Source organism: Protopterus annectens, chromosome 2.part2 (genome assembly GCF_019279795.1).
Source record: "Protopterus annectens isolate FY-2018-M chromosome 2.part2, PAN1.0, whole genome shotgun sequence".
Lineage (NCBI taxonomy): Eukaryota > Metazoa > Chordata > Ceratodontiformes > Protopteridae > Protopterus > Protopterus annectens.
The window spans coordinates 808,502,678-808,528,304 of NC_056730.1; the positions used below are offsets into that span (position 1 = coordinate 808,502,678).

General features: G+C 42.1%; 1 protein-coding gene across 1 annotated transcript in view; it reads left to right on the top strand.

Moving 5' to 3' along the window:
- RASA1 (RAS p21 protein activator 1) overlaps positions 1 to 25,627 on the top strand; it is a 3,076,403-nt gene that overhangs the window by 1,639,073 nt on the left and 1,411,703 nt on the right. Inside the window, exon 11 of the mRNA XM_044064149.1 lies at positions 22,236 to 22,392. Coding sequence (XP_043920084.1) covers positions 22,236 to 22,392 — 157 coding nt within the window. The remainder of the gene's footprint in view (positions 1 to 22,235; positions 22,393 to 25,627) is intronic.

The following is a 25,627-nucleotide window of genomic DNA, read 5'->3' on the forward strand; positions in this document are numbered from 1 at the left end:
ACTTCATATTTGATGGAACAAAACTGTCCTTCCTTTGAAGCGAGTGTTTTATAAGGTCTGAAGTTAGTCTTTTGGAAAAATGCTACCTTTGTTGATTGCTTACCTCCTGCCATTGGATTTTGAAGCTAACGCCTTTATGTGCAGGGAGTCTTAAATGATGCTTCACATAGATTAAGAATTTAAGACTAAGACTCATTTTTATTTGCAAGATTTAGAAGTGTCCTTTAGCCATTCCATCCACTTGCATATTTATGTCTCATGAGCAGAATCCAGGCAGGATAGTTGCCTGCATAGTATGAATGTGAATTGCCAGCTTGGGTTTTACCAGAAGGTTGTGATAGGTTCAGGTAGACAGACCAGCTCCATGTCTTTTGTGTTCTGAAAGAGAAGACCTGGCAATGATTATAGGTTCATAGGTTCATACTAGGCTATCTGCCCTAGGGCATTTATAAGCCTAGCCAGAGTGTGTTTGGCTTTCGCCACCCATTTTAAATTAATTTTGCTATGCCCTTTTTCGAGGTTATAGGTTCATAGGTTCATACTAGGCTATCTGCCCTAGGGCATTTATAATTAAGCAAACTTTATGCAAATGGATAGTTAGCTGCAGTGTTAACTGTTGTGTTGTGTAGTCTTTCTTCAAACATAGTGGTTAAAGGTCATTCCATAATTATGCATTGATTTCTTCTACACTTTTTTTTTTCAAGTAGATATCCATTCCAGACATTTGTGGCATACCTATTTGTCCAATAGCATAATGTTAGCAAGCATTTTGACTTGGAGTATGACCCCAGAAGTTGTGCACTTTGGCACTTGAGAGCTTCAGAGCTCTGAGTAATAGCACAGTCTTTGAGCCTTTCTGATATCTGCCTTGCTGGGAGTTTCTTCTACAGATGTTCTTTGTATTTCACTCTTGCAGTCATCACATTTGGGTTATCTGCTTGCAGTAGCCCTCAAATCGGCCTGATTAACAAAGTCTTGGGTCCTACGTCGGTTGCTATCTCCTCTTCCGTGACGTCAGGTCGTCAGTGGTATAAAACATGCAGCCTACATCATTATATCAGTTTTTCTTGCCGTGCGGTGCCCGAAGCAGAAGCAGTTCGCAAGTGCTGGTCGGCTGACTCCTCAAATTTTTGTTTTAGAGTTTCAGAACCAAAGTCTTCACCTAAAAGCTAAGTTGGGGAAACTTTTTCTTGCTCTAAACCGATGTTAGTAAAAGTAAATAATTGCATTTCTTGTGGAAAGCAAATACCTCATAAAGATTTTAATTCGTACTGTATTCCTTGCATAGGCCCTGACCTCGACGTACCTCACTGTCAGTTTTATGCCTTATTTAAACCACGAACTATCCGTTTTTGGTATATTTTTTCGATTCTAAATATTTTGGTGCTTGGTTTAATTATCCCAATATGTCTTCAGTAAGCCATCCGACTACCGGCATTCCGAAAAAACATAAAGATAAAGACAGAGACAGGCCGCTGAGGCGCCAGTACTTAATGAAGCGCTTTCGGAGCCCCTGATACCCGCTACTTCAGATTCGCAGGCTCTACTGAGACCCATTCGGAGTCCGGTATGCCGCAAGATGCTTCAACTGTGGAACCTGCGGATGTCTCTACCTTGGAAGGGTCCGGAGCCGCTGTGCAGGCACCAGCTTCTGTGGGTGTATTCAGGCCTACTGACTTGCATATTAAACCGACGCCATCTTCTTCTTCAAGGCCTAAAACTCGAACCATGCCTAGAAAACTGACGCCCAAACTGCGTGGTTAGGCCTTTATGCCTAAAAAACAAATAAGAATGACTGAAGACCTTATTACTTTAATCAGGGGAAGCCAACCTTCCGCCCCTAAGAGACCTAGGACTGAGTTTGCTTATGATACTTCTGACCAAGATTCTGAAATTTGTTTCCTCTGATGACCAGGATTTACCCTTATCTACCTATGAGGATTCTGATGCTGAGGACTGCATTCCCTCTGCTTCTCCCCCAGAGGATTTCTCTTTTGGGTGAAACCTGGCATACTCTCAGGGAGCATTTTCGTTGGGAAAGTCAGGATTTCTCTGATTCTAAAAAGAGGCTTAGGGATTTCTTACTCCTGCCCCAACACAGACCTTTAGCTATACCTCCTGTACTGGACATTGTTGATGATGCCTTTTCGGAATCTAGCATGGCCCCTGACTCTTTACCTCCTGCTCCCAGAAAACCAGATAGATATTACAGGATTCCTGACTCTCACAAGTTCCTTTTCAAAAATCGTACTGCGGACCCTGAAACCATTTCACAGGGACCCAAGGGCATTAAAGCTTCTACTACCAAAAATCCTACCCCCTCTGATAGAGACTTCAGGGCGCTGGATAGATGGGGTAAGAAGTTATACACTTCTGCAACTTTGGTCATTAGGGGCTTAAATTGCCAGTTTCATATGTTAAAGTATCGGCAGCATATTATTGGATTGTTTAACCAGAAAATTATGTTGATTCCTGATTGGGCTGAAAATAAGGATTTACAGGATTTAATGCATTCTGCTGAACAAGTTGGTAAACATACGATGTTCTTTGTGTTTCACTGTTGCAGTCATTACATTTGGGTAATCCTGCTGGCAGGTTGCCCTCAGCCGGCCCGAATTCCAAAGTCCTGGGTCCTGCGTTGGCTGCTGTCGCCCCATCCCTGACGTCAAGTCATCAGGGGTATAAAAGAAGTGGCCGACACCATTTTCTTTAGTCTTTCTTGCCTCGCGGTGCCCGAAGCAAAAGCAGTTCGCAAGTGCCGGTCGGCCGACTCCTGAGATTTTCGTGTTCGAATTTCAGATCCGAAGTCTACCATAAAGCTAAGTACCCCATTGGGGAAACATTTTTCTTGCTCCAGACCGATGGCAGAAAAAGTAAATAATTGTATTTCTTTTAGAAAGCAAATAACCTCATAAGGACTTTCATTCTTACTGTATTCCTTGCCTAGGCCCTGATCACAACGTTTCTGGTTGTCGGTTTTGTGCTAGATTTAACCAACGCACTATTAAACGTGGGTATGATTTTGCTTTAAACTATTTTGGACGCCGATTTAATTATCCAGAAATGTCGTCGTATAGCCATCCGACTACCGCAGTTCACAAAAAACGCAAAGAAAAGGAGAGAGATAGACAACCGAGGCCCAAAACCGACGACGAAGCTTCTCCTAAGCCAGTCGCTGGTTTGCCGGTTCTCAGTGAGGCGCTTTTGCAACTCCTGACGCCAACTACTTTAGAGTCGCAGCCCGCTACCGACTCCCACGTGGAGTCGGCCATGCCGCTGGAAACTCAAGGTATTGGAGCCTCGGATACTATTCCTTCAGATGGGTCCTTAGCTGCTGAGCAGGCACCGGCTTCTGAGGGTGTATTCAGACCTAAACATCTTTACATTAAACCGACTTCAGCTTCAAAGGCAAAGACTAAAGCACCTTCTAAAGCAAAGAAACAAACTCAAGAGCCACGTGGACAGGCCTCTATGCCTAAAAAACAGATGCTCAAAATGGCCAAAGACTTGATTACCTTGATCAGGGGTTCCCATCCCCCTCCTGATAAGAGGCCTAGGCAAGAGACTGACTATGAATCTTCAGATCAGGTTTCTATTTCTTCTGATTCCTCTTCTGATCAGGAATATTCTCTTCCCCCATGAGGATTCTGATGCTGAAGAATCCATGCCTTCAACTTCTCCTCTAGAGGACTATTCTTTTGGGGAAACCTTGCATACCATGAGGGACCATTTCCACTGGGAGAGCCAAGATTTTTCAGAATTTAAAAAGAGGCTCAGGAATTTCCTTTTACTACCTCAACACAGGCCACTAGCCATTCCACCTGTGTTAGACATTGTAGATGATGTGTTTTCGGAGTCTAGTCTTACCCCTGACTCCTTACCTCCAGCTCCTGTTAAGCCTGACAGATATTACAGGGTTCCTGACTCTCATAAATTCCTTTTTAAAAACCCTACTGCAGACCCAGAAACTATTTCACAGGGTCCCAAGGGAGTTAAGGCTTCCGCTGCAAAAAAACTCTACCCCCTCTGACAGAGATTCTAGAGCACTGGATAGATGGGGAAAAAAGATTTACACATCTGCTACCTTGGCTATAAGGGCCTTAAATTGTCAGTTTCATATGCTCAAATATCAGCAACATGTCATGGCATTGCTTAAACAGAAAAATGTTGTTAAACTCTGAATGTGCAGAAAACAAGGAAATGCAGGATTTATTGCATGCAGCTGAACAAGTTGGAAAGCATACTTTGCAATGTCGTTTTGATTCTTTGGAGGCCTCCTGCAGGGCCGCAGTTACGGGTTCTGTAATTAGGAGGCATGCTTGGTTAAAGGAACAAAATCTGCCTGATCATGTCAAAGTTAAATTATTAGATGCACCTTTACAGCATGATACTTTGTTTGGTGTTATGGCAGAAGAGGTATTAAAGAAAATGGAGGACAAAGCTAAATCTTTGCAAACTGTCAGAGATTTTTTACAAGTACAGCCACCTAGGTTTAGTAGACACTGGCCTACAAAGAATTGGTCCTTTCCTATGTCACACAGACCTCAAAGGGGCAGATCCAGACGGCCCTAGAGGTAGATCCCAGGAGCAAGGTTCATACAGGTCAAAGCAGTGGGGTGCTTCTACCTCCAAAGTTGGAGAAGACAAATCACAACCATACAGGTAACAGTCCCAGTAACTTCCCCCTGCCTGCACCAAGCACTCATCTCCTGGCAACACCCTTAGGGGGAAAATTAGCACTTTTTTCTCAAAATTGGCACATTATAACCCAGGACAAGTGGGTTCTAAATATCGTGTCACAAGGCTACCAGTTCCATTTCCATACCCTGCCAAAGGCAAACAGCTGGCCAGATCTGCCAGAAAATCAATGGGCAGAGGCACAAAAACAAGTCTCACCCCCCATGGACATGGGGGCCATTCAACAAGTACCAGAGCAAGAGCAGGGACAAGGATTTTACTCAAGACTGTTCTTGGTACCCAGAAAGGACAAAGCCTGGAGACCAATACTGGACCAATCTATTCTGAATACATTCCTGGATATACCAAAGTTCAAGATGTTGACTTTACAGCAGCTTCTGCCCATGCTGGGCAAGAACGCTTGGCTTGTGACTTTAGACCTAAAAGAGGCATACCTGCATGTCCCAGTCAGACAATTATGCAGAAGATACCTCAGATTCAAGGCTGGCTCAATGCATTACCAATTCTCTGCACTGCCCTTTGGCTTATCTACTGCGCCCAGGGTCTTTACAAAGTGCCTGGCACCAGTAATTGCATTCTGCAGACAAAGAGGAATACAAATGTATCCTTACTTGGACGACTGTTTAATTCAAGCAGAGAACAAGGACATTCTTCTACAGCATCTGGCGTTTGTCAAAAGACTTCCAACATGCCCTAGGGTACACAGTCAACGAAAAGAAATCAAAACTAGTACCCTCTCAAGAGGTAATATTCCTGGGTGCAAGCTTAAATACAACTGCCCAGATGGCTTATCTCACGCCAGATAAACAAAGGCAACTGACTACCTATTTCAACATGTTGACAACAAAGGCCCAGTTATCTGCAAGAAAAATTCTGCAGGCTTTGGGCTTCATGGCATCCTGCATCCTACTAATTCCATATGCAAGACTGCATATGAGGAAACTTCAATGGTACCTAAAAAGTGTTTGGAATCAACATTGCCACAGCCTGGAAACAATGATTACTCTCATTCCCTGCCTGCAACAGGAGTTTCGATGGTGGGCAAATGCTTGTCACCAAAACAAGGGACAGCCGTTCACATTACCCCCAGCCAGGCAGACACTGACAATGAATGTATCAGATTATGCCTGGGGGGGGCCCACATGGCAGGAAGATGCATTCAGGGCACATGGTCCCCAATCCAAATGCATCTACATGTCAATCAAAAAGAGATGCTAGCTGTTCAAAATGCCCTGACAGCCTTGAAGGACCTACTTCATCCGGGATAGCTACTGATAAAGACAGACAACACCACGGTCATGTGGTATATAAACAAGCAAGGGGGCACACATTCTTACCCCCTTTGCAGACTAGCCATGACTTTGTGGGACACAGCATTGACTTGCCAAGTACATCCGCAGGCCCAATTCCTGCCAGGAAGAGAAAATACTCTGGCAGACGAACTAAGCAAAAACTTCATGGATCCCCACGAGTGGCAGCTGGACCCACAAGTCTTCAGCATGATAACAAGGAAATGGGGATGCCTGGACATAGATCTATTTGCCTCCCCTCACAACTACCAACTAAAAATATTCTGCACAATAACTTATCACAGACAAGCATGGAAAGTGGATGCCCTATCTTTCAGCTGGAAAAACCTATCAGTGTATGCCTTTCCCCCACTGCCTCTCCTCCCCAAGGTACTCCTAAAGGTTAGATAGGAGAAGCCAAAGATGACACTGATTGCCCCAGACTGGCCCTGCCAGTACTGGTATCCAATCCTAAGGAACTTGTCTCAATACCCAGCTTGGACCTTATCTTAAATACCTCAACTACTGTCCCAGCAAAACAATCAGATCCTGCACAGCCAACTCGGGACTTTAACCTGGCAGCATGGCGGATAATATAGTCATACAAAACACACCTCTCAGTAAAGCTGTGATGGATGTCATTTTGGAAGCCAGAAGACCTAGTACTAGAAAATCTTATGCTGGAAAATGGATGAGATTCAGTGCTTGGAACCAGGCACAAGGAACTGATACAGCTGTGCCAAATATTCCTCAGATTTTGCAATACTTAACTGAGATGCTGGACAACGGCCTATTTTTTTCATCTATTAAAATTTGTGCCTCTGCCATTTCGGCTCATTACAATACAGAGTCACAAATCTTTTCTCATCCCTTATTAAAGCAGTCCCTCAGAGAAGCCAAAAATTTAAGACCTCCAAGGAGATCACCAATGCCTGCATGGGACCTCAACTATGTCTTGGAAAAACTCACCATGCCTCCTTTTGATCCAGCTGCTACTGCTGATATAAAAGTTTTATCTTGGAAAACAACTCTGCTCCGAGCACTAACTTCTGCAAGACGAGTTTCAGAGCTACAGGCATTCATGGCTGTGGAACCTTTTATCATTTTTTTTTCCAGACAGGGTCTCTCTGAGGACAAACCCAACATTTATGCCTAAGGTGTGGTGTCCATTGTGGCTCTAAACCAAACTATTCATCTGCCAACTTTTTATCCAAATCCACAGAACAAGGGGGAGAGAATTCTGCATTTTTTGGACTTACACAGACAGCTTAGATTCTACTTGAACAGAGCCAAAGTTTTTAGAAAGACAGAGCAATTACTAGTGGCATATGCTGCAGGATCACAAGGAAAGGCTATCTCAAAGCAGACCATTTCAAAGTAGATAGGCCACTGCATTTGTTTCTGCAATTTACACCATGGCAAGCCAGTGCCGAAGGGCATTAGGCCACATTCAACCAGAGCTACAGCCACTTCAGTAGCCTTTCTCAGGGGAGTACCAACCAAGGACATTTTAGAGGCTGCTACTTGGAGTTCAGTGCACACCTTTACAAAGCACTATCATCTGCCACTCTACTCTAAATCCAGGGCAGGCTTTACCACTGCAGTTCTACAGGGACTCATAGCCGCTCCTAATGCTGTTTAGCTCCAGCCTCCCAACCATAGCTTTGGGACTCTACCCAAATGTAATGACTGCAGTAGTGATACACGAAGAACATAGTACAGTTGTGTACACTTACCATAAATGTAGATGTTTGAGTGTATTCACTGTTTCAGTCCAGGTTACCCGTACCTGCCATCCCCCTTTCTTCTGATGGAACCTATCTTTCCTTCTCTGATTTATACAACCTATGTGGTGTATTTGCTTGTAGATGACGGTAAAGTTTATATTGGCGCATGTATTTATATATATATATATATATATATATATATATATATATATATAAGTTTTGGCTACCCTTTTAGGGAGCACCTGACATCTGGGGCAAGAAAAACTAAAGAAAATGGCGTCGGCCGCTTCTTTTATACCCCTGATGACCTGACGTCAGGTATGGGGCGACAGCAGCCGACGCAGGACCCAGGACTTTGGAATTCGGGCCGACTGAGGGCAACCTGCCAGCAGGATTACCCAAATGTAATGACTGCAACAGTGAATACACTCGAACATCTACATTTATGGTAAGTGTACACAACTGTAATTTGCAATGTGTTTTTTTTTTTTCAATAATCATTTTTATTGTTTTGCCAAACCATTATACATTTCACACACTATTTACATTATGTACAATATTGCTTCCAATGTTTTAGTTCCATTTTGAATTTCCCTATAATACATTAAGAATAAATATCATTTTAACCAAGTACAGGAAATTAAAATCACAAAAAATTAAACATAAAAGCATCTACAATAGACAATTATAAACCAACTCAAGTCAATAATTTGTATTATTTCTACATTTTCTATCTAATCCAAGAATGTGTTGGTACACATACAGAATGTCCTGACGGAAAGTGGATAGGAACCACGCCAAAATAATATTAAAGATTTGTTCCCAAATTTTATGCTGTTTATACTTTTCTTATTATTTCTAATTAACAATTTGTGCGCTAATATATGCTTAATCGCTAACAGCCTGAAATTTTGCCACGACACATGTGCTGGGTTCAACCAATTTGTGGCTATATATAATTTCATTAGTAAACTAATATTCATAATTACAATCTTTTTTGTTTTGTCCAAATTCTCCTGTGGAATATGTAAAATCAGAAATTCCCAGGAGAGTGTTGAGTTTTGGTAACCCATTTTTTGTAGTTGTAACTTTAAAGAATTCCATAATTTATAAATGCACTTGCAACTCCAGAACATGTGTAACAGGTCTGCTGTCTGATCTACACACTGTGGACATTTAGGTGACTTTTTTGAATCAAATTTATGAAGTGTAAGATGGGTATAATATGCATTGTTAAATATCATCAATTGAGTAAAGACCAGTTTTTGAAATGATACGGATTTTAATGTTAAGTTAAACGCCTCTACTATTTTACTGTCGTCTAGGGATGACAATTTCTCTCTCCAGTATTTGGATAACAGAATATGATTATTATATTTTCTCTCTTTTGCCATTTTATACTCTGAGGATATATATTTTCTATCTTGTTGCAATGCTTCCCACAGATGACCTGAAATAACTAGTTCCTCTTTTTTTATTTCAGAACTGGTAAAATAATTTATGGCCAAATCTTTTAACTGCCTCATTATAATTAAATATGAGATGGGAAGATTCATCTCTTTTAAGATATCATGTACCGCTACTCCTAGGAAGGGGTATACATCCCTTACAGTTAATTCCTTAATAAATGGATATTTCTTTAAGTCTATCAGTTGATTACCAATAGTTATATTAGGATTTCCATCAAACGGTTGAAACATCATCATATATTTTAAAAGGTTCAAGGAGGCAAACAGAGTTTGAGTCGCCACTGCCCATACCTTGATGTGTTCCATTAACTCATATTTACTCAATGTTTTATATTCAAAATGGTACAGCTTTAACATTAATTCTCTTCCCTTTTATATGTTTATAATTTAGCAGTACCCATTTGGGTATCCATTTTCTATTTTCACTATCCAAGTAAGACACCCTTAAAATCCTATTGGCCTGAATCACTGTATAATACATCTCAAAATCTGGTAAATCCAACCCCCCCTCGTTTTAGGAGCCATCAGTTTTCATAGGATATTCTCGTTTTCTGGGTTCCCACAGAAATTTCCCCAGTCCTATCTGAAATTGCTTGAAAAAGGATTTCGTGATTTTAAGTTGTGCTGCTCTAAAAATATATAGCATTCTGTGGAGAACGTTCATTTTTATTATCGCTGCTCTTGCCATCATCGGTAGCTTCAACTTACTCCATCTTTTCAAATCCATTGTTATTCGGTCTCCAGTTGCCTTAATATTGTTGATAAAAAATTCTCTATTTTCAGTTGAAAAGTCAATCCCCAAATATTTTATTCTTTCTTCTGTCCTTATTCGTCCTATCAATGGTAGCATTGAAAAGGTGTAGGTGTCTTTAGAGGAATATTTTGTTTTTTTTAAATTTAGTTTGTAATTAGCAATTTTCTCAAAGGTTTGTATTGCTGTTAGTATTTTTCCGTATCTGACACGGTGTGGTACTGTATATATTTAAATCATCTGCAAAAGCAGCCATCCTAACCTTTATCCCAAGAAGTACAGGAGAATTATAAAAACTTTTTGTTTCATATGAAGAAATAAAGGTTCCAAATACAGATTAAACAGTATGGGAGACAATGGGCACCCTTTCGAGTTCCATTTTTAATTTGAATCCTTTTGGAACATTCATGATTTATATATAAACTAGTGTATGCATTCTTGTATAAATTTCTTAACATAGAAATAAAAAGCTGAGGTATATTGAAATATGATAATGTTTCAAATAAATAAGCCAAATTAACTCTATCGAATGCTTTTTGAGCATCAATTATTAAAGCATATATGTTCATATTTTTATACTTTGCATAAGATATTAAAGTATGAAGAGTTAATGTATTGTCTGTAGTCTGTCTCCCATCTATAAACCCCGCCTGTTCTTCTGATATTATGCAATGTGGTTTTGATTCACTAGAGGCATCTTGCAGGGCTGCTGTAACTGGGTCTGTACTTAGAAGGCATGGTTGGCCTAAGGAGCAGTCCTTGGAGATTGTTAAAGCGAAATTACTGCATACTCCCTTAAATCAGGACTGCCTGTTTGGCAACAAGGCAGAAGAATTTCTTAAAAAGATGGAGGAAAAAGCTAAATCTATGCAACCGTTAAAGATTTTTTACAAGTACAACCTCTGAGATTTAGTAGGCATTGGCTTTCTAAGAATTGGTCCTTTCCTGCCTCTTCCAGACCTTCTCAGTCCAAACCCAGATCCAGCAGAGCATCCAGGCTTCAGTCCCAGGGTACGCACAGGACTAAGCAGTGGGGGGCCTCCACTTCCAAACCTGGGAGTAATAAAACTTCCCCCCTATGGTAAACTAATGACTTCTTTTTAAAACTTCCAAGCACTTCTCAACTGACTGCCCCTTTGGGGGGAAAGATTGCACTTCATGCAAAGAACTGGGGACTCATTACCCAGGACAAATGGGTTTTAAATATAGTGTCCCAATGATACAGATTTCACTTCCACACGTTACCAACTCCAAGCGGTTGGCCAGATCTACCTCCAAATCAGTTGGCAGAGGCCCAAACTCAAGTACTCTCTCTCTTAAGCATAGGGGCTATTCAGTTGGTTCCAGAAGAGGAAAAGGGACAAGGTTTCTACTAGAGACTTTTCCTGGTACCCAGAAAAGACGATTCATGGCGTCCGATCCTGGACCTGTCTACTCTAAACACCTTTTTGGTGATTCCAAAATTCAAGATGCTGACTCTTCACCAATTGCTTCCTATGCTAGGCAAAAATGCCTGGTTGGCAACACTAGATTTAAAGGAAGCATATCTGCACATCTCAATCAGGGAATCTTGCAGAAGATACTTATGCTTCAAAGCAGGCTACACGAACTATCAGTTCTCTGCACTGCCCTTTGGCTTATCTACTGCGACCAGGGTATTCACAAAGTGCCTAGCTCCAGTCATTGCATTTTGCATGCAAAAAAATATTCAAATATACCCATACCTGGACTATTGTCTAATTCAGGCAGAAAACCAGGGCATACTTTTGAATCATCTGGCTTTTGTACAAAAGGTGCTAACTTGTCTGGGGTACACCATAAACGAAAAGAAATCACACCTGATACACTGTCAACAAATTATATTCCTGGAGCAAGCTTGAATACAACTTCCCAGATGGCTTTCCTCACGCCAGAGAAACAAATTCACTTGACAACCGACTTCAAACAAGTGGCCATAAAAACCCTACTATCTGCAAGGCAAATACTACAAGCCTTGGGTTTCATGGCCTCCTACATTCTTCTAATTCCACATGCAAGACTACGTATGAGGAAACTACAATGGTATCTAAAAAGCCTATGGTGTCAACATTCTCAGGATCTAGAAGCAATGATTCCTATCATAACTTGCCTATGCCTAGAGTTCCTTTGGTGTGTAGAGGCCTGTCACCAATACAAGGGACTACCATTCACACTACCCCCTGCCGCCCAAACCCTAACAAGAGATGTATCAGACTATGCAATGGGGGCGAACCTGGCAGGGAAGTGCATGCAGGGCAAATGGAACCCAAGTCAAATGCACCTGCACATCAATCTAAAAGAAATGTTAGTTGTACAGAATGCTCGGACAGCCTTCCAGGACCACATTCTTCCAGGACAATTAATGGTAAAGACGGACAACACCACAGTTATGTGGTACATAAACAAGCAGGGGGGTACACATTCTTACTCCCTCTGCATACTAGCCATGGCATTGTGGAACACAGCCTTGATCTACCAAGTATATCTACGAGCTCAATTCCTGCCAGAAAAACTAAATGCATGGCAAACGGACTAAGCAGAAATCTCATGGACCCACGAGTGGAAACTGGAACCAAGGATGTTCATCGTGTTTCACTGTTGCAGTCATTACACTTGGGTTATCCTGCTGGCAGGCTACCCTCAGTCGGCCCGAATTCCAAAGTCCTGGTCCGGCGTCGGTTGCTGTCGCCTCTTCCCTGACGTCAGTGCGCCAGAGGTATAAAAGATGAAGCCGACGCCATTTTCTCCAGTCTTTCTTGCCGCACGGTGCCCAAAGCAAAAGCAGTTCACAAGTGCCGGTCGGCTGACTCCTGAGATTTTCGAAATTGAATTTCAGATCCGAAGTCTTCTATAAAGCTAAGTACCCCGTTGGGGAAACTTTTTTCTTGCTCCAGACCGATGTCAGAAAAAGTTAACAATTGTATTTCTTGTGGGAAGCAAATACCGCATAAGGATTTCCATTCTTACTGTAGTCCTTGCCTAGGCCCTGACCACGACATAGCTAGTTGACGGTTTTGTGCTAGATTTAACCAACGCACTATTAAGCGTCGGTACGATTTTGCTTTTCATTACTTTGGCCGAAGGTTTAACTATATAATGCCGTTCGAAAGACCGATGACTGGACTTCATAAAAAGCGCAAGGAAAAAGAAAAGGACAGGCATCCGAGGTCCAAAACGGACAACGAAGCCTCTTCCAGGCTAGTCGCCGGTTCTCAGTGATGCGCTTTCGCAGCCCCTGACACCCGCTACCTCAGAGCCAAAGGCCGCATCCGACTCCCACGTGGAGACAGCTAGGCCTCTGTATACTCATGGTATTGGGCCTTCGGAAACTAATCCCTCAGATGGGTCCGGAGCCGCTGAGCAGGCATTGGCTTCTGAGGGTGTTTTCAGACCTACACAGCTTTATATCAAGCCAACTTCAGCATCAAAGACAAAGACTAGAACAGTTTTAAAGACAAAGGAACAAGTACAGCATTCTCCAGGACAGACTTCCATGCCTAAGAAACAGATGCCCAAAATGGCCGATGACCTAATTACTTTGATCCCCCTCCTGATAAGAGGCCTATGCAAGATACTGAATATGATTCCTCTGATCAGGTTTCCATTTCCTCTGACTCTTCTTCAGAACAGGGATACTCTATTCCTCCCTATGAGGATTCTAATGCTGAAGAATCTATACTTTCAGCTTCTCCTCCTGAGGATTACTCTTTTGGGGAAACCCTGCATACCATGAGGGAGCATTTCCACTGGAGAGCCAAGATTACTCAGATTCTAAGAAAAGGCTCCGAGACTTTCTTCTACTACCTCAGCACAGACCTTGCTATTCCACCTGTTCTAGACATTGTTGATGATGTATTTTCAGAGTCCGGCCTGTCTTCTGACTTTTTACCTCCTGCACCTGTTAAGCCAGATAGATACTACAGGGTTCCAGATTCTCATAAATTTCTATATAAAAATCCTGCTGCTGACCCAGAAACTATTTCTCAGGGTCCCAGAGGGGTCAAGGCTGCTACTGCAAAAAACCCTGTCCCCTCAGATAGAGATTCTAGGGCACTGGACAGATGGGGGAAGAAAGTTTACACTTCTGCTACCTTAGCTGTAAGGGCTTTAAATTGTCAGATGTTCATCATGTTACACTGCTGCAGTCATTACACTAGGGTTATCCTGCCATCAGGCGGTTCTCCAGTCGGCCTGAGTTCCAAAGTCTTGATCCGGCGTCGGTTGCTGTCGCCTCCTCCCTGACGTCACTGGACAGGGGTATATAAGATGCAGCCGACGCCATTTTCTTCAGTCTTGCTTGCCGTGCGGTGCCAGAAGCAAAAGCAGTTCGCAAGTGCCGGTCGGCCGACTCCTGAGATTTTCATTCCGAATCCAGAACCGAAGTCCGCTACAAAGCTAAGTACCCTGTTGGGGAAACTTTTTCTTGCCTCAGACCGATGTCAGTAAAGTTAATAACTGTATTTCTTGTGGGAAGCAAATACCTCATAAGGATTTCCATTCCTATTGTATCCCATGCTTAGGCCCAGACCACAACGTCACTGGTTGTCAGTTTTGTGCTAGGTTTAACAAGCGCACTATTAAACGTCAGTTTGATTTTGCCCAACATTATTTTGGCAGAAAATTCAATTGCACCATGCCGTCAGAATTTCCGACGACCAGAATACATAAAAAGTGCAAAGACAAGGACAGGCATCCGAGGCCCAAAACTGACGACGAGGCCTCTTCTAGGCTGGTCGCCGGTTCTCCGCGAGGTGCCTTCGCAGCCCCTGACGACCGCTTCCACAGAACCACAGACCGCCTCCGACTCCCACGTGGAGCTGGCTGGGCCTTCGGACGCACAAGTTTTTCAGCATACCGGAACTAACCCTTCAGAGGGAATCGAAGTAGCTGAGCAATCCACAGCTTTAGAGGGTGTTTTCAGACCTACCCAGTTAACCATTAAACCCTCTGCTAAGTCTAAGCTCTCCCTAAAAACAAAGAAACATATACAGCATTCTCCAGGACAGGCCTCCATGCCCAAGAAACAAATGCTCAAAATGGCCAAAGACCTAATCACCCTGATCAGGGGGTCCCATCCCCCACCTGATAAAAGGCCCAGACAGGTTGCAGACTATGAATCTTCCAACCAGGTGTCCATTTCTTCAGATTCATCCTCAGACCTAGGATATTCTTTACCCCCTTATGAGGATTCTGATGCTGAGGAATCAATTCCATCAGCCTTTCCGCCTGAGGACTACTCCTTTGGGGAGACCTTACATACCGTGAGGGAGCATTTCCATTGGGAAGGCCAGGATTACTCAGAATCCAAGAAAAGGCTCAGAGACTTCCTTTTATTACCTCAACACAGACCCCTTGCTATTCCACCAGTGTTAGATATTGTGGATGATGTGTATACTGAATCCAGCTTAAATCCTGACTCCTTACCTCCAGCCCCAGTTAAACCTGATAGATACTACAGAGTCCCTGACTCTCACAAATTCCTGTATAAAAGCCCTGTTGCTGACCCTGAAACTATTTCTCAGGGACCCAAAGGGATTAAGGCCTCATCAGCAAAATCCCAGTTCCCTCTGACAAAATTTCCAGAGCATTAGACAGATGGGGAAAGAAAGTATATACGTCTGCAACTTTAGCAATGAGAACCTTAAATTGCCAGTTTCACGTTCTAAAATATAAGCAATTTTTGATGTCTTAGTTGAAACAAAAGATACTTCCAGATTCAGGTCCTCCTAATTTTAAAGAAATGCAGGATTTATTGCATGCAGCAGAACAAGTGGGAAAACATACTTTGCAATGTGGTTTTGATTCCGTAGAGGCCTCCTGTAGAGCAGCAGTTACAGGCTCTGTCTTTAGAAGACATGCTTGGTTAAAAGAACATACGTTACCAGATCATGTTAAGGCAAAATTATTGGATGCACCTTTGCAGCGTGATGTGTTGTTTGGCGTTAAGGCAGAGGAGGTATTAAAGAAGATGGAGGATAAGGCAAAATCTATGCAAACGGTGAAGGATTTCTTACAGGTTCAGCTTCCTCGTTTTAGCAGAAATTGGCCAACAAAGAATTGGTCCTTTCCAGTCACAGACAGACCTCAAAGAGGCAGATACAGACGTCCAAGAGGTAGAGGTCAAACACAAGGTCCTTACAGGCCTCGACAATGGGGTTCAGCAGGCCAGAAAGAAGGGGAAGACAGGCCCCAACCATATAAAAAGCAGCCTCAATGACTTCCCACTACAGCTGCCAAACAGCTCTCTCTTGGCAGCCCCCTTAGGAGGAAAAGCACTTTTCTATCACAATTGGCATTGCATCACCAAAGACAAATGGGTTCTCAACATTGTATCTCAAGGTTACAGGTTCCACTTTCACACTCTGCCAAGGTTAAAAGGAATGCCAAATCTGCCACCAAATCAATGGGCAGAGGCTCAAAAACAAATTACAGCACTCATGGACATGAGTGCTATTCAAAAGGTACCACCACAGGAGCAAGGACAAGGATTTTACTCAAGACTCTTTCTGGTTCCCAGAAAGGACAAAGCCTGGAGACCCATTCTGGATCTTTCTCCTCTAAACACTTACCTGGATGTTCCGAAATTCAAAATGTTGACACTACAGCAGCTTCTTCCCATGCTGGGCAAGAAAGCTTGGCTCGTGACTTTGGACCTCAAGGAGGCATACCTGCATGTCCCTATCAGTTTTGCTGCAGAAGATACCTCAGACTCATAGCTGGTTCAATGCACTATCAATTCTCTGCACTGCCCTGCCCTTTGGCTTATCTACTGCGCCCAGGGTCTTCACAAAGTGCCTGGCACCAGTAATTGTATTTTGCAAAGAGGAATTCAAATATATCCCTACTTGGACGACTGCCTTATTCAAGCAGAGACCTTCTACTAAAGCATCTGGCGTTTGTAAAAAGATTACTAATTTGCCTAGGGTACACAGTAAACAAAAAGAAATCAAAACTAGTACCCTCTCAAGAGATATTCCTGGGTGCAAGCTTAAATACAACTGCCCAGATGGCTTATCTCACACGAGACAAACAAAGGTAACTGACTTGTTACTTCAAAAGCATGGCAACAAAGACCCAGTTATCTGCAAGAAAAATTCTGCAGGCTCTGGCTACATGGCCTCCTGCATTCTGCTAATTCTGTATGCAAGGCTGCATATGAGGAAACTACAATGGTATCTAAAAAGTGTTTGGACTCAACATTGCCACACTCTGGAATCATTAATTTCTCTCATTCCCTGCCTGCAACAGGAGTTTCGATGGTGGGCACAGGCCTGTCACCACAACAAGGGACAGCCATTCACTTTACCCACAGCCAGGCAAACACTAACAACAGACGTGTCAGATTATGCCTGGGGGTCCCACATGGCAGGAAAATGTATTCAGGGCACATGGCCCCCAAGCCAAAGGCATCTTCACATCAATCAAAAAGAGATGCTAGCTGTACAAAATGCCCTGACAGCCTTCAAGGACCTACTTCATCCAGGACAACTGCTGATAAAGACGGACAACACCAAAGTTATATGGTACATAAACAAGCAGGGGGGCACACATTCCTACCCCCTCTGCAGACAAGCCATGATTTTGTGGAACACAGCATTGACCTACCAAGTACACCTGCAAGCACAATTCCTGCCAGGAAAAACAAATGCTCTGGCAGACGAACGAAGCAGAAACCTCATGGATCCTCACGAGTGGAAACTAGATCCACAAATCTTCAGCATAACAAGGAAATGGGGATGCCCAGACATAGATCTTTTTGCCTCCCCTCACAACTACCAACTTCAGAGATTCTGCACAAGGACTTATCACAAACAAGCATGGAAAGTGGATGCCTTGTCATTCAGCTGGAACAACCTTGCAGTATATGCCTTTCCTCCACTGCCTCTCCTCCCCAAGGTACCCCTAAAGGTCAGACAAGAGAAGCCACAAATTATACTAATTGCCCCAGATTGGCCACGCCAACACTGGTACCCAATCCTAAGGAGCTTGTCCCAAGGCCTAGCCTGGACATTGCCTCAAATTCCTCATTTACTGACCCAACAAAACAATCAGATCCTGCACAGCCAACTCAGAACCCTAAATCTGGCTGCATGGCAGATAGCGTAACCATTCAGAATACACCTCTCTCTAAAGCAGTTATGGATGTTATTTGGAGGCCAGGAGGCCCAGCACCAGAAAATCTTATGCAGAAAAATGGAAGAGATTCTGTGCTTGGAACCAGGCACAAGGAATTGACAAGCTTGTCACAAATATGCCTCAGATTTTACAATATCTAACTGAGATGCTGGACAAAGGCCTATCCTTCTCATCAATTAAGATCCATGCTTCTGCCATTTCAGCTCATTACAATGCAGACCCACCAATTTTTTCATGCCCATTGCTTAGGCAGTTCCTCAGGGGGGCAAAAAATGTAAGACCTCCAAGGAGAGCACCAATACCTGCATGGGACCTCAATTTTGTCTTGGAAAAACTCACTCAGCCTCCTTTCGAGTCAGCCAATACAGCTGAGATAAAATACATATCATGGAAAATAGCTCTGCTCCTAGCAATAACTTCAGCAAGAAGAGTTTCAGAGTTACAGGCATTAATGGCCGTGGAACCTTTTATTATCTTCCATCAGGACAGGGTTTCTCTTAGGACAAATCCAACATTTATGCCTAAGGTGGTGTCCAGTGTGGCTCTTAACCAAACCATTCATTTGCCTACTTTTTTCCCAAACCCACAGAATAAAGGGGATAGACTTCTGCATTCTTTGGACATACACAGACAGCTACACTTCTTCTTGGACAAAACTAAAGCTTTCAGAAAGAATGAACAACTTTTAGTGGCATATGCTGCAAGATCACAAGGAAATGCTATCTCAAAGCAGACTATTTCAAAATGGATAGGACACTGCATTCGTTTCTGCTATTCACAACATGGCAAGTCAGTGCCTAAGGGCATTAGACCACATTCTACCAGGGCAGCAGCCACCTCAGCAGCCTTCCTCAGAGGAGTACCAACCAAGGATATTTTGGAGGCTGCAACTTGGACTTCAGTGCATACTTTTACTAAGCACTACCACTTACCTCTTTACTCTAAATCCAGAGCAGGCTTTGCCACTGCAGTTCTGCAGGGCCTTATAGCCACTCCTAATTCTGTTTAGACCCAGCCGCCCAACCTCAGCTTTGGGATTCAACCCAAGTGTAATGACTGCAACAGTGAAACACGATAAACATAGTACAATTGTGTACCTACCATAAATGTAGATGTTCGAGTGTATTCACTGTTGCAGTCCAGTTTACCCACCCACCATCCCCCTCATTTTGCTGGGACTTATCTGTACTTCTCTCTCCTATACAACCTATGTGGTGTATTTGCTTGTAGATGAAGGTATTGTTTGTTAGTGCATGCTTTTATTAGCAATGTTTTTTAGCTTACCCTTTTGGGGCACCTGATATCTGGGGAAAGAAAAACTGAAGAAAATGGTGTCTGCTGCATCTTTTATACTCCTGGCGCACAGACGTCAGGGAAGAGGCGACAGCAACCGACGCCGAACCAGGACTTTGGAATTCGGGCCGACTGCGGGTAGCCTGCCAGCAGGATAACCTGAGTGTAATGACTGCAACAGTGGATACACTCGAACATCTACATTTATGGTAGGTACACAGCTGTACTATTTTCAACATGTTGACAAGCAAATGGGGGAGCCCAGATTTAGATCTGTTTGCCTTCCCCCAGAACTATCAATTGGAAAAATTTTGCACAAGGACTTCCCACAGACGAGCTTGGAAAGTGGGTGCTCTGCCCTTCAGCTGGAAAAACCTAACAGTTTATACCTTTTCTCCTCGGCCTCTGCTCTCCAAAGTACTACTAAAGATCAACCAAGACAAACCAAGGACGATTTTGATTGAACCAGATTGGCCACACCAACACTGGCACTCCCTCCTGCGCAGTGTGTCACTGTAGGCCCCATGGCACCTGCCTCAGACTCCTACCCTGCTGTCTCCGCAGGAGAACCAGATTCTGCACCCTCAGCTTCAAACACTGAACCTGGCAGCCTGGCTAATTACCTAATCTCTTTTTTACCATCCCTCAATAAACCAGTGATGAATATCATTTTAGAGGTAAGGAGGCCTAGTACTAGAAAATCTTATGCTGAAAAATGGAAAAAGATTCTGTGTCTGGAACCATTCTCAAGGGTTGAGCACAGCAGTGCCCAATTTACCTCAGATTTTACAATACTTAACTGAGATGCTGCACAAGGGCCTGTCTTTTTCCTCAATAAAAAAATCACGTCTCAGCCATTTCAGCTCATTATAACACAGAACCTCCCCTCTTCTCTCATCCACTGCTCAAGCAGTTCCTCAGAGGGGTCCAAACATTTAAGACTACCCAGGAGAGCTCCAATTTCAGCCTGGGACCTTAACTTTGTATTGGAGAAACTCACCCTTTCTCCTTTCGAGCCAGCTGCTACTGCAGATTTAAAATGCCTTTCTTGGAAAACAACTTTCCTTTTAGCAATCACTTCAGCAAGAAGGGTATCTGAATTACAGGCCCTTATGGCGGTGGAGCCTTTCCTCATTTTTCATGCGGACAGGGTGTCCTTCAGGACCAGTCTCTCTTTCATGCCAAAGGTGGTATCCAGTGTGGCCCTTAATCAGTCCATCCATTTGCCAACCTTCTTTCCTAATCCACAGAACAAAGGGGAATGGATACTGCACTCCTTAGATGTGCACAGACAACTTAGATTCTACTTGGACTAAATCTCAAAGGAAATGACATTTGCTGCAGGGACAGAGGGGAAGGCTATTTCAAAGCAAACCATCTCCAAATGGATAGGCCATTGCATTAATTTCTGCTATAAGCACCATGGAAAACCTATTCCACAGGGGATCAGACCCCACTCAACCAGGGCTGCATCTACCTCTACAGCCTTTCTCAGAGGCGTACCTACCAGGGACATCCTAGAAGCTGCTATCTGGAGTTCTGTACATACTTTCACCAAGCATTACCATTTGCCAATTTTCTCTAAATCCAGAGCTGGCTTTGCCACTGCAGTCTTGCAGGGCCTTATAGCTGGTCCTAATGCTATCTAAATTCCTCCTCCCATCCTAGGGAATCTACCCAAATGTGATGACTGCAACAATGAAACACGAAGAACATAGTACAGTTGTGTTCACTTACCATAAATGTGTATCCACAGTTGCAGTCCTGGTTACCCTCCCTCCAGCCCCTGACTTATTTTGGCCTGGTTACCCTCCCTCCAGCCCCTGACTTATTTTGGCTATACCTCTTCTCTCCTTTACAATGCTTAAAAGCTTTTTGGTGAATTTGCTTTTTTGTTGGAGGTATAACCTTGTATATTTATAGATTTAATTGCTTCCCATTAGGGGGGCACCTGACATCTGGGACAAGAAAAACTGATGTAATGATGTTGGCTGTATGCTTTATATCCCTGACGTCACGAGGAAGAGGAGACAGCAACTGACGTAGGACCCAAGACTTTGTTAATCAGGCCGACTGAGGGCTACTGCAAGCAGATAACCTAAATGTGATGACTGCAACACTGAATACACTTGAACATCTGCATTTATGGTAAGTGTACACAACTGTACTTTCTTCAGACTGTTCCCAACTGTTAATCATCACAGAGGTATCTTCAAAGTTCAGATATTTGAATGTTTATCATGTTAGTTAATCTTCTGCAGGGGATACATTTTTCACTTTTGCGTTCCACTATGTGTACATGTTTCCTTCACTCCCTTTTCAGCCCTTTAAGTGTGACACTTTTTATCATTTTATTTCCTTATTTGTATTTTGGTGCAGCTCACTCAGGTTTCTTGGGAACAAAGCTGGGGAGCATGGGTGACATCATGATGTGCACATGTACTCCTGAGTGTGAAGGGCTAAAATGAAATGATTCTGAAGAGTAAATTGTAAGTAAGACAATTCTAGTTGTTACTGTTTGCCAAGAACCCCATTAAAGATTGGATGATGTGGTAAGTACTTGTAAATCTTTTGTGTTAACAAGAATGTAATTGAAATTCTAATCATGAAGATAGTTGTGTCCTTTTAGTCTTCTGATATGTGATACAACAGTGCAGTTTGCAAAATCTGTGGCTTTGAAGTGCCCTTGGACATGTAATACTTTTGTGTAACAGAGTTTCTCTCAGTTCGGTTAATTCCTGCTGCAGTGGTTTAAATTGCATGCACCATTAGTTAATATGTAGTTTTAAAATGTGCTTTTTACAAAATGCTTTTTATATGGCTAGTTTGTAATGACAGATATTCTGTTGTATAGGCAAGAACAAGCGATGGAAGAACTTGTATTTTTTGCTTGAGGGGACCAATGGTCAGCTGCTGTATTTTGAGAATGAAAGGCGACTTACGAGACCAAAGGGGTTAATCGATCTTACTGTCTGTTCTGTGTATGGAGTTCACGAGAGTCTGTTTGGCAGGTGAAAGAATAATGCTTTTACAGTAAAAACTGAGCCCTTCTGTGGAATCACAAGTTCAGAAGTAATAGGTATTTCTTGAGAGTGATTTATAGAACTTAAGAAAATTCCTGCTCATTAGTAACTAAAAGTTTGATATAGATTATGCTGACAAATGTATTGACAAAAATGATTGCTTATATGTATATGGAATTTTCTTTTCTTTTGTTGCTTAAACGTTGTGTGCTTTATTTTTATTATTCATTCATTCATTTTTAATTGGAAAATTTGCTGTATATGCATTTAAAGATATTCCAAAGGCAAAGGAAAGACGGCACAGAAGTGTATTTGGTGAAGGCAGTATTAATACCTTTAGAATGGTGATTCAGGTGCATCTCTTATCTTAAGCCCACACCTGGTACCTGTATTAAGTCTGTCTGGAGCCAGCGTAGTCTTCATTATCAGAATTTGGGTGATGACGTGGTTAGTGATGCTTCCTATCAAATCCAGGTGTCAGTCTTGACCTTTGGGTGTTGTATGGGTGGCGGCCACATATTCTGCTTTTGCCTTTGTGGATTTTTTCCCAGGTACTCCATTTCAGTTCGGATGTAGGAGTTTTTCAGGTAAGGAATCTACATGAGTAGTCAAATACCGACTACCTACTAAGAGGCGATCTCTGCCTAACATACAAAGCTATATCAAACCCAGAGCTGTTGGACATGCTCCACTTAAAGAAGTCCAATCCTTCCGAGCTACATGCTCTAGGGACCTAAACCTTGTCACCACAATAAACAGAACATGCTGAAGGGATAGATTCCTGTCCCAAAGACTTCCCATACTGTTGAACAAACTACCTATCTTTGTCAAACAAAGCTGCTCATTAGCACTCTTCAAGAAAAATCTTGATGATTGGATGGGAGATAGGGAATTCACCCCGGGTATCACTTCTGTGCCTCTGCTCGACGGGCACAGGAAAATAATTTTCTTGGGTGGCGAAAGCCAGGGTACCATTTGGCTAGGCTTATATAGGCCTTAGGGCCAATAGCCTAGTACCTACCTATGAACCTATGGCGCTTTTAAAATAGGATTGTGTCATGCAGGTGAAACTGTAGTTTATGTAGTTCATAAGTAAGAGTTAAGCAAAAGCTTAATGTTATATGGCTACATGTTCTAATATGCTATTGCCCAGAAGTATAACAGTTCTTAAGGACCTATAGAGTAATTAAAAAAAAAAAATGAACATGGCAGTGCTTGAAGTTTGGCAAGACATGAACCAAAAGCAAAATAACAGAGCTGGACTCCACAAGTTTTAGTGCTTTCGTTGGCTTTTAATCACTAACGAACTTCATCAGAAACATGTGACAAAAACACTCCAATCCTTATAAAGAAATTTGAAAAAAACACATGACTCAAATCAACAAATGGTACAAAAGAAAAATAATTAATTAAATCACTTCTTGAAAATCAAAAAAGAAAAAAATGCTTTCAATAAAAACTTGTTTCATGTAAACATGTAAAATGTACATACATACATATATAAAACTGTCAACATTTAAAATTCAATTTCGAAAAAACATTGTTTGTATAATTTTTGCATCAATAAAAAACATTTGATATTGATGGTCTTGTTTAGACCAGGAAAGTGATCAGCATCTAACAAAATTTGCCACTTGGTTTCTTTACACTGTATAATAGTGTTGTGATCCCCACCAAACAAATCAGGGGTCACATTGTCCACAACAAAAAAGGAAAACTTTTAAAATTTTCACAAGTGACAGCATGTCTAGCTAAAGCATTGGTTGTATCTTTGTTTTTAATAGCTAAGACTTGTTCATAAATTCTCTTTTTTAACATTCTGATAGTCTTTCCTATATAGAAACAACTACATGAATTACACAAAGCTGCATATACCACATAAGTTGAATTACAAGTGTAGAAACCATTGCATCAAAAAACTCTGCGGACATGGTTAAATGTAATAGAAAATTAGTTAAATACCTACATTGCCTACAATGTTCGCAGGCATAAGTGCCAAACACAGTTGACTGTCTGATGCTGTTGTTACTAATCGCTTCACCCCTTTCCAGCATTGTTTTTATACAAACCACCTTCTTATAGGTGAACTTAGGTTTATTGCCTAAAATCCTGGCCAGATCTAAATTGCACAAAATGACTTTCCAATTTTCAGATAAAATGTGCCTAATGATTATACTGCCATTGGTGATGGGAATTGGAAAGGCTAATCTATACTAGTCCCCCATTACATTGGACTGAGTTTCAGAAATAGCAACATTTCTTGATAATACAATGGGCCTACCAGTATTTACCCACAATCCCATAACTTCATCAAGTATCTTCCTTAACCAAATGGAATCATAGCCTCTCTGAACAAAAAGTTGTAATAACTTGCCACACTCCATGACAAACACCTCTTCGTCACTAGCTAACCGACTTAACCTGATCAGTTGTCCTTTGATCACATCTTTCTTCATATGTACAGGATGCAGGCTGTCGCTGTGTAAATATTGGTTGACGAAAGTAGACTTTCGAAATGTTCTACTAGAAAAAGATAAACTAACCTTATCAAATTCCAAATGAACATCCAAAAAATCAACACATTTGCCAAACCCTCCCACAGTCAATTTCAAGAATTCAGTACTCTGGTTCAAATCAGAGTCAAACCTTAAAAAAGAATCTAAATCACCTTTCCAAAGGAAAAACAATTCGTCTGCATCACGCCTATAGAAAAAGAATGTTGTGAGCCAAGGGATGTTTCATTTCCCACATCACCATGACTAAATTGGCGAATGACGGAGACACCTTGGAACCCATAGCAACATCTGAAATTTGTTGGTAAATCAAACCATGAGATTAAAAAAAAATTGTTTTTCATGACAATATCCATCAGAACACAAATGGTCTCAACTTTATCGCCATCAAACATCAAACGAAGTGAATCTAGAAAGAAATTCTGTCAAATATTCGAGACCTATGTCCTGATCAATACTAGTATAAAGAGAAGCAACATCTACAGATGCAAACAAAAAAGGTGTGTTGATACCATTGAAATCACTAATCAGTTCCAATAAATACCAAAAATCACAGAGATAAAACCTAGTTTCCTGAACAGGATTCAGCAGTTCATCCAGCCAAATGGAAATAGTCTCAGTTTTAGAAAATGCTGCTGATACTATTGGCGTAAAGGGGGGGTGTAACCTATCAACATGCACTTTGGGAATACCAGATAGTACAGTTAACT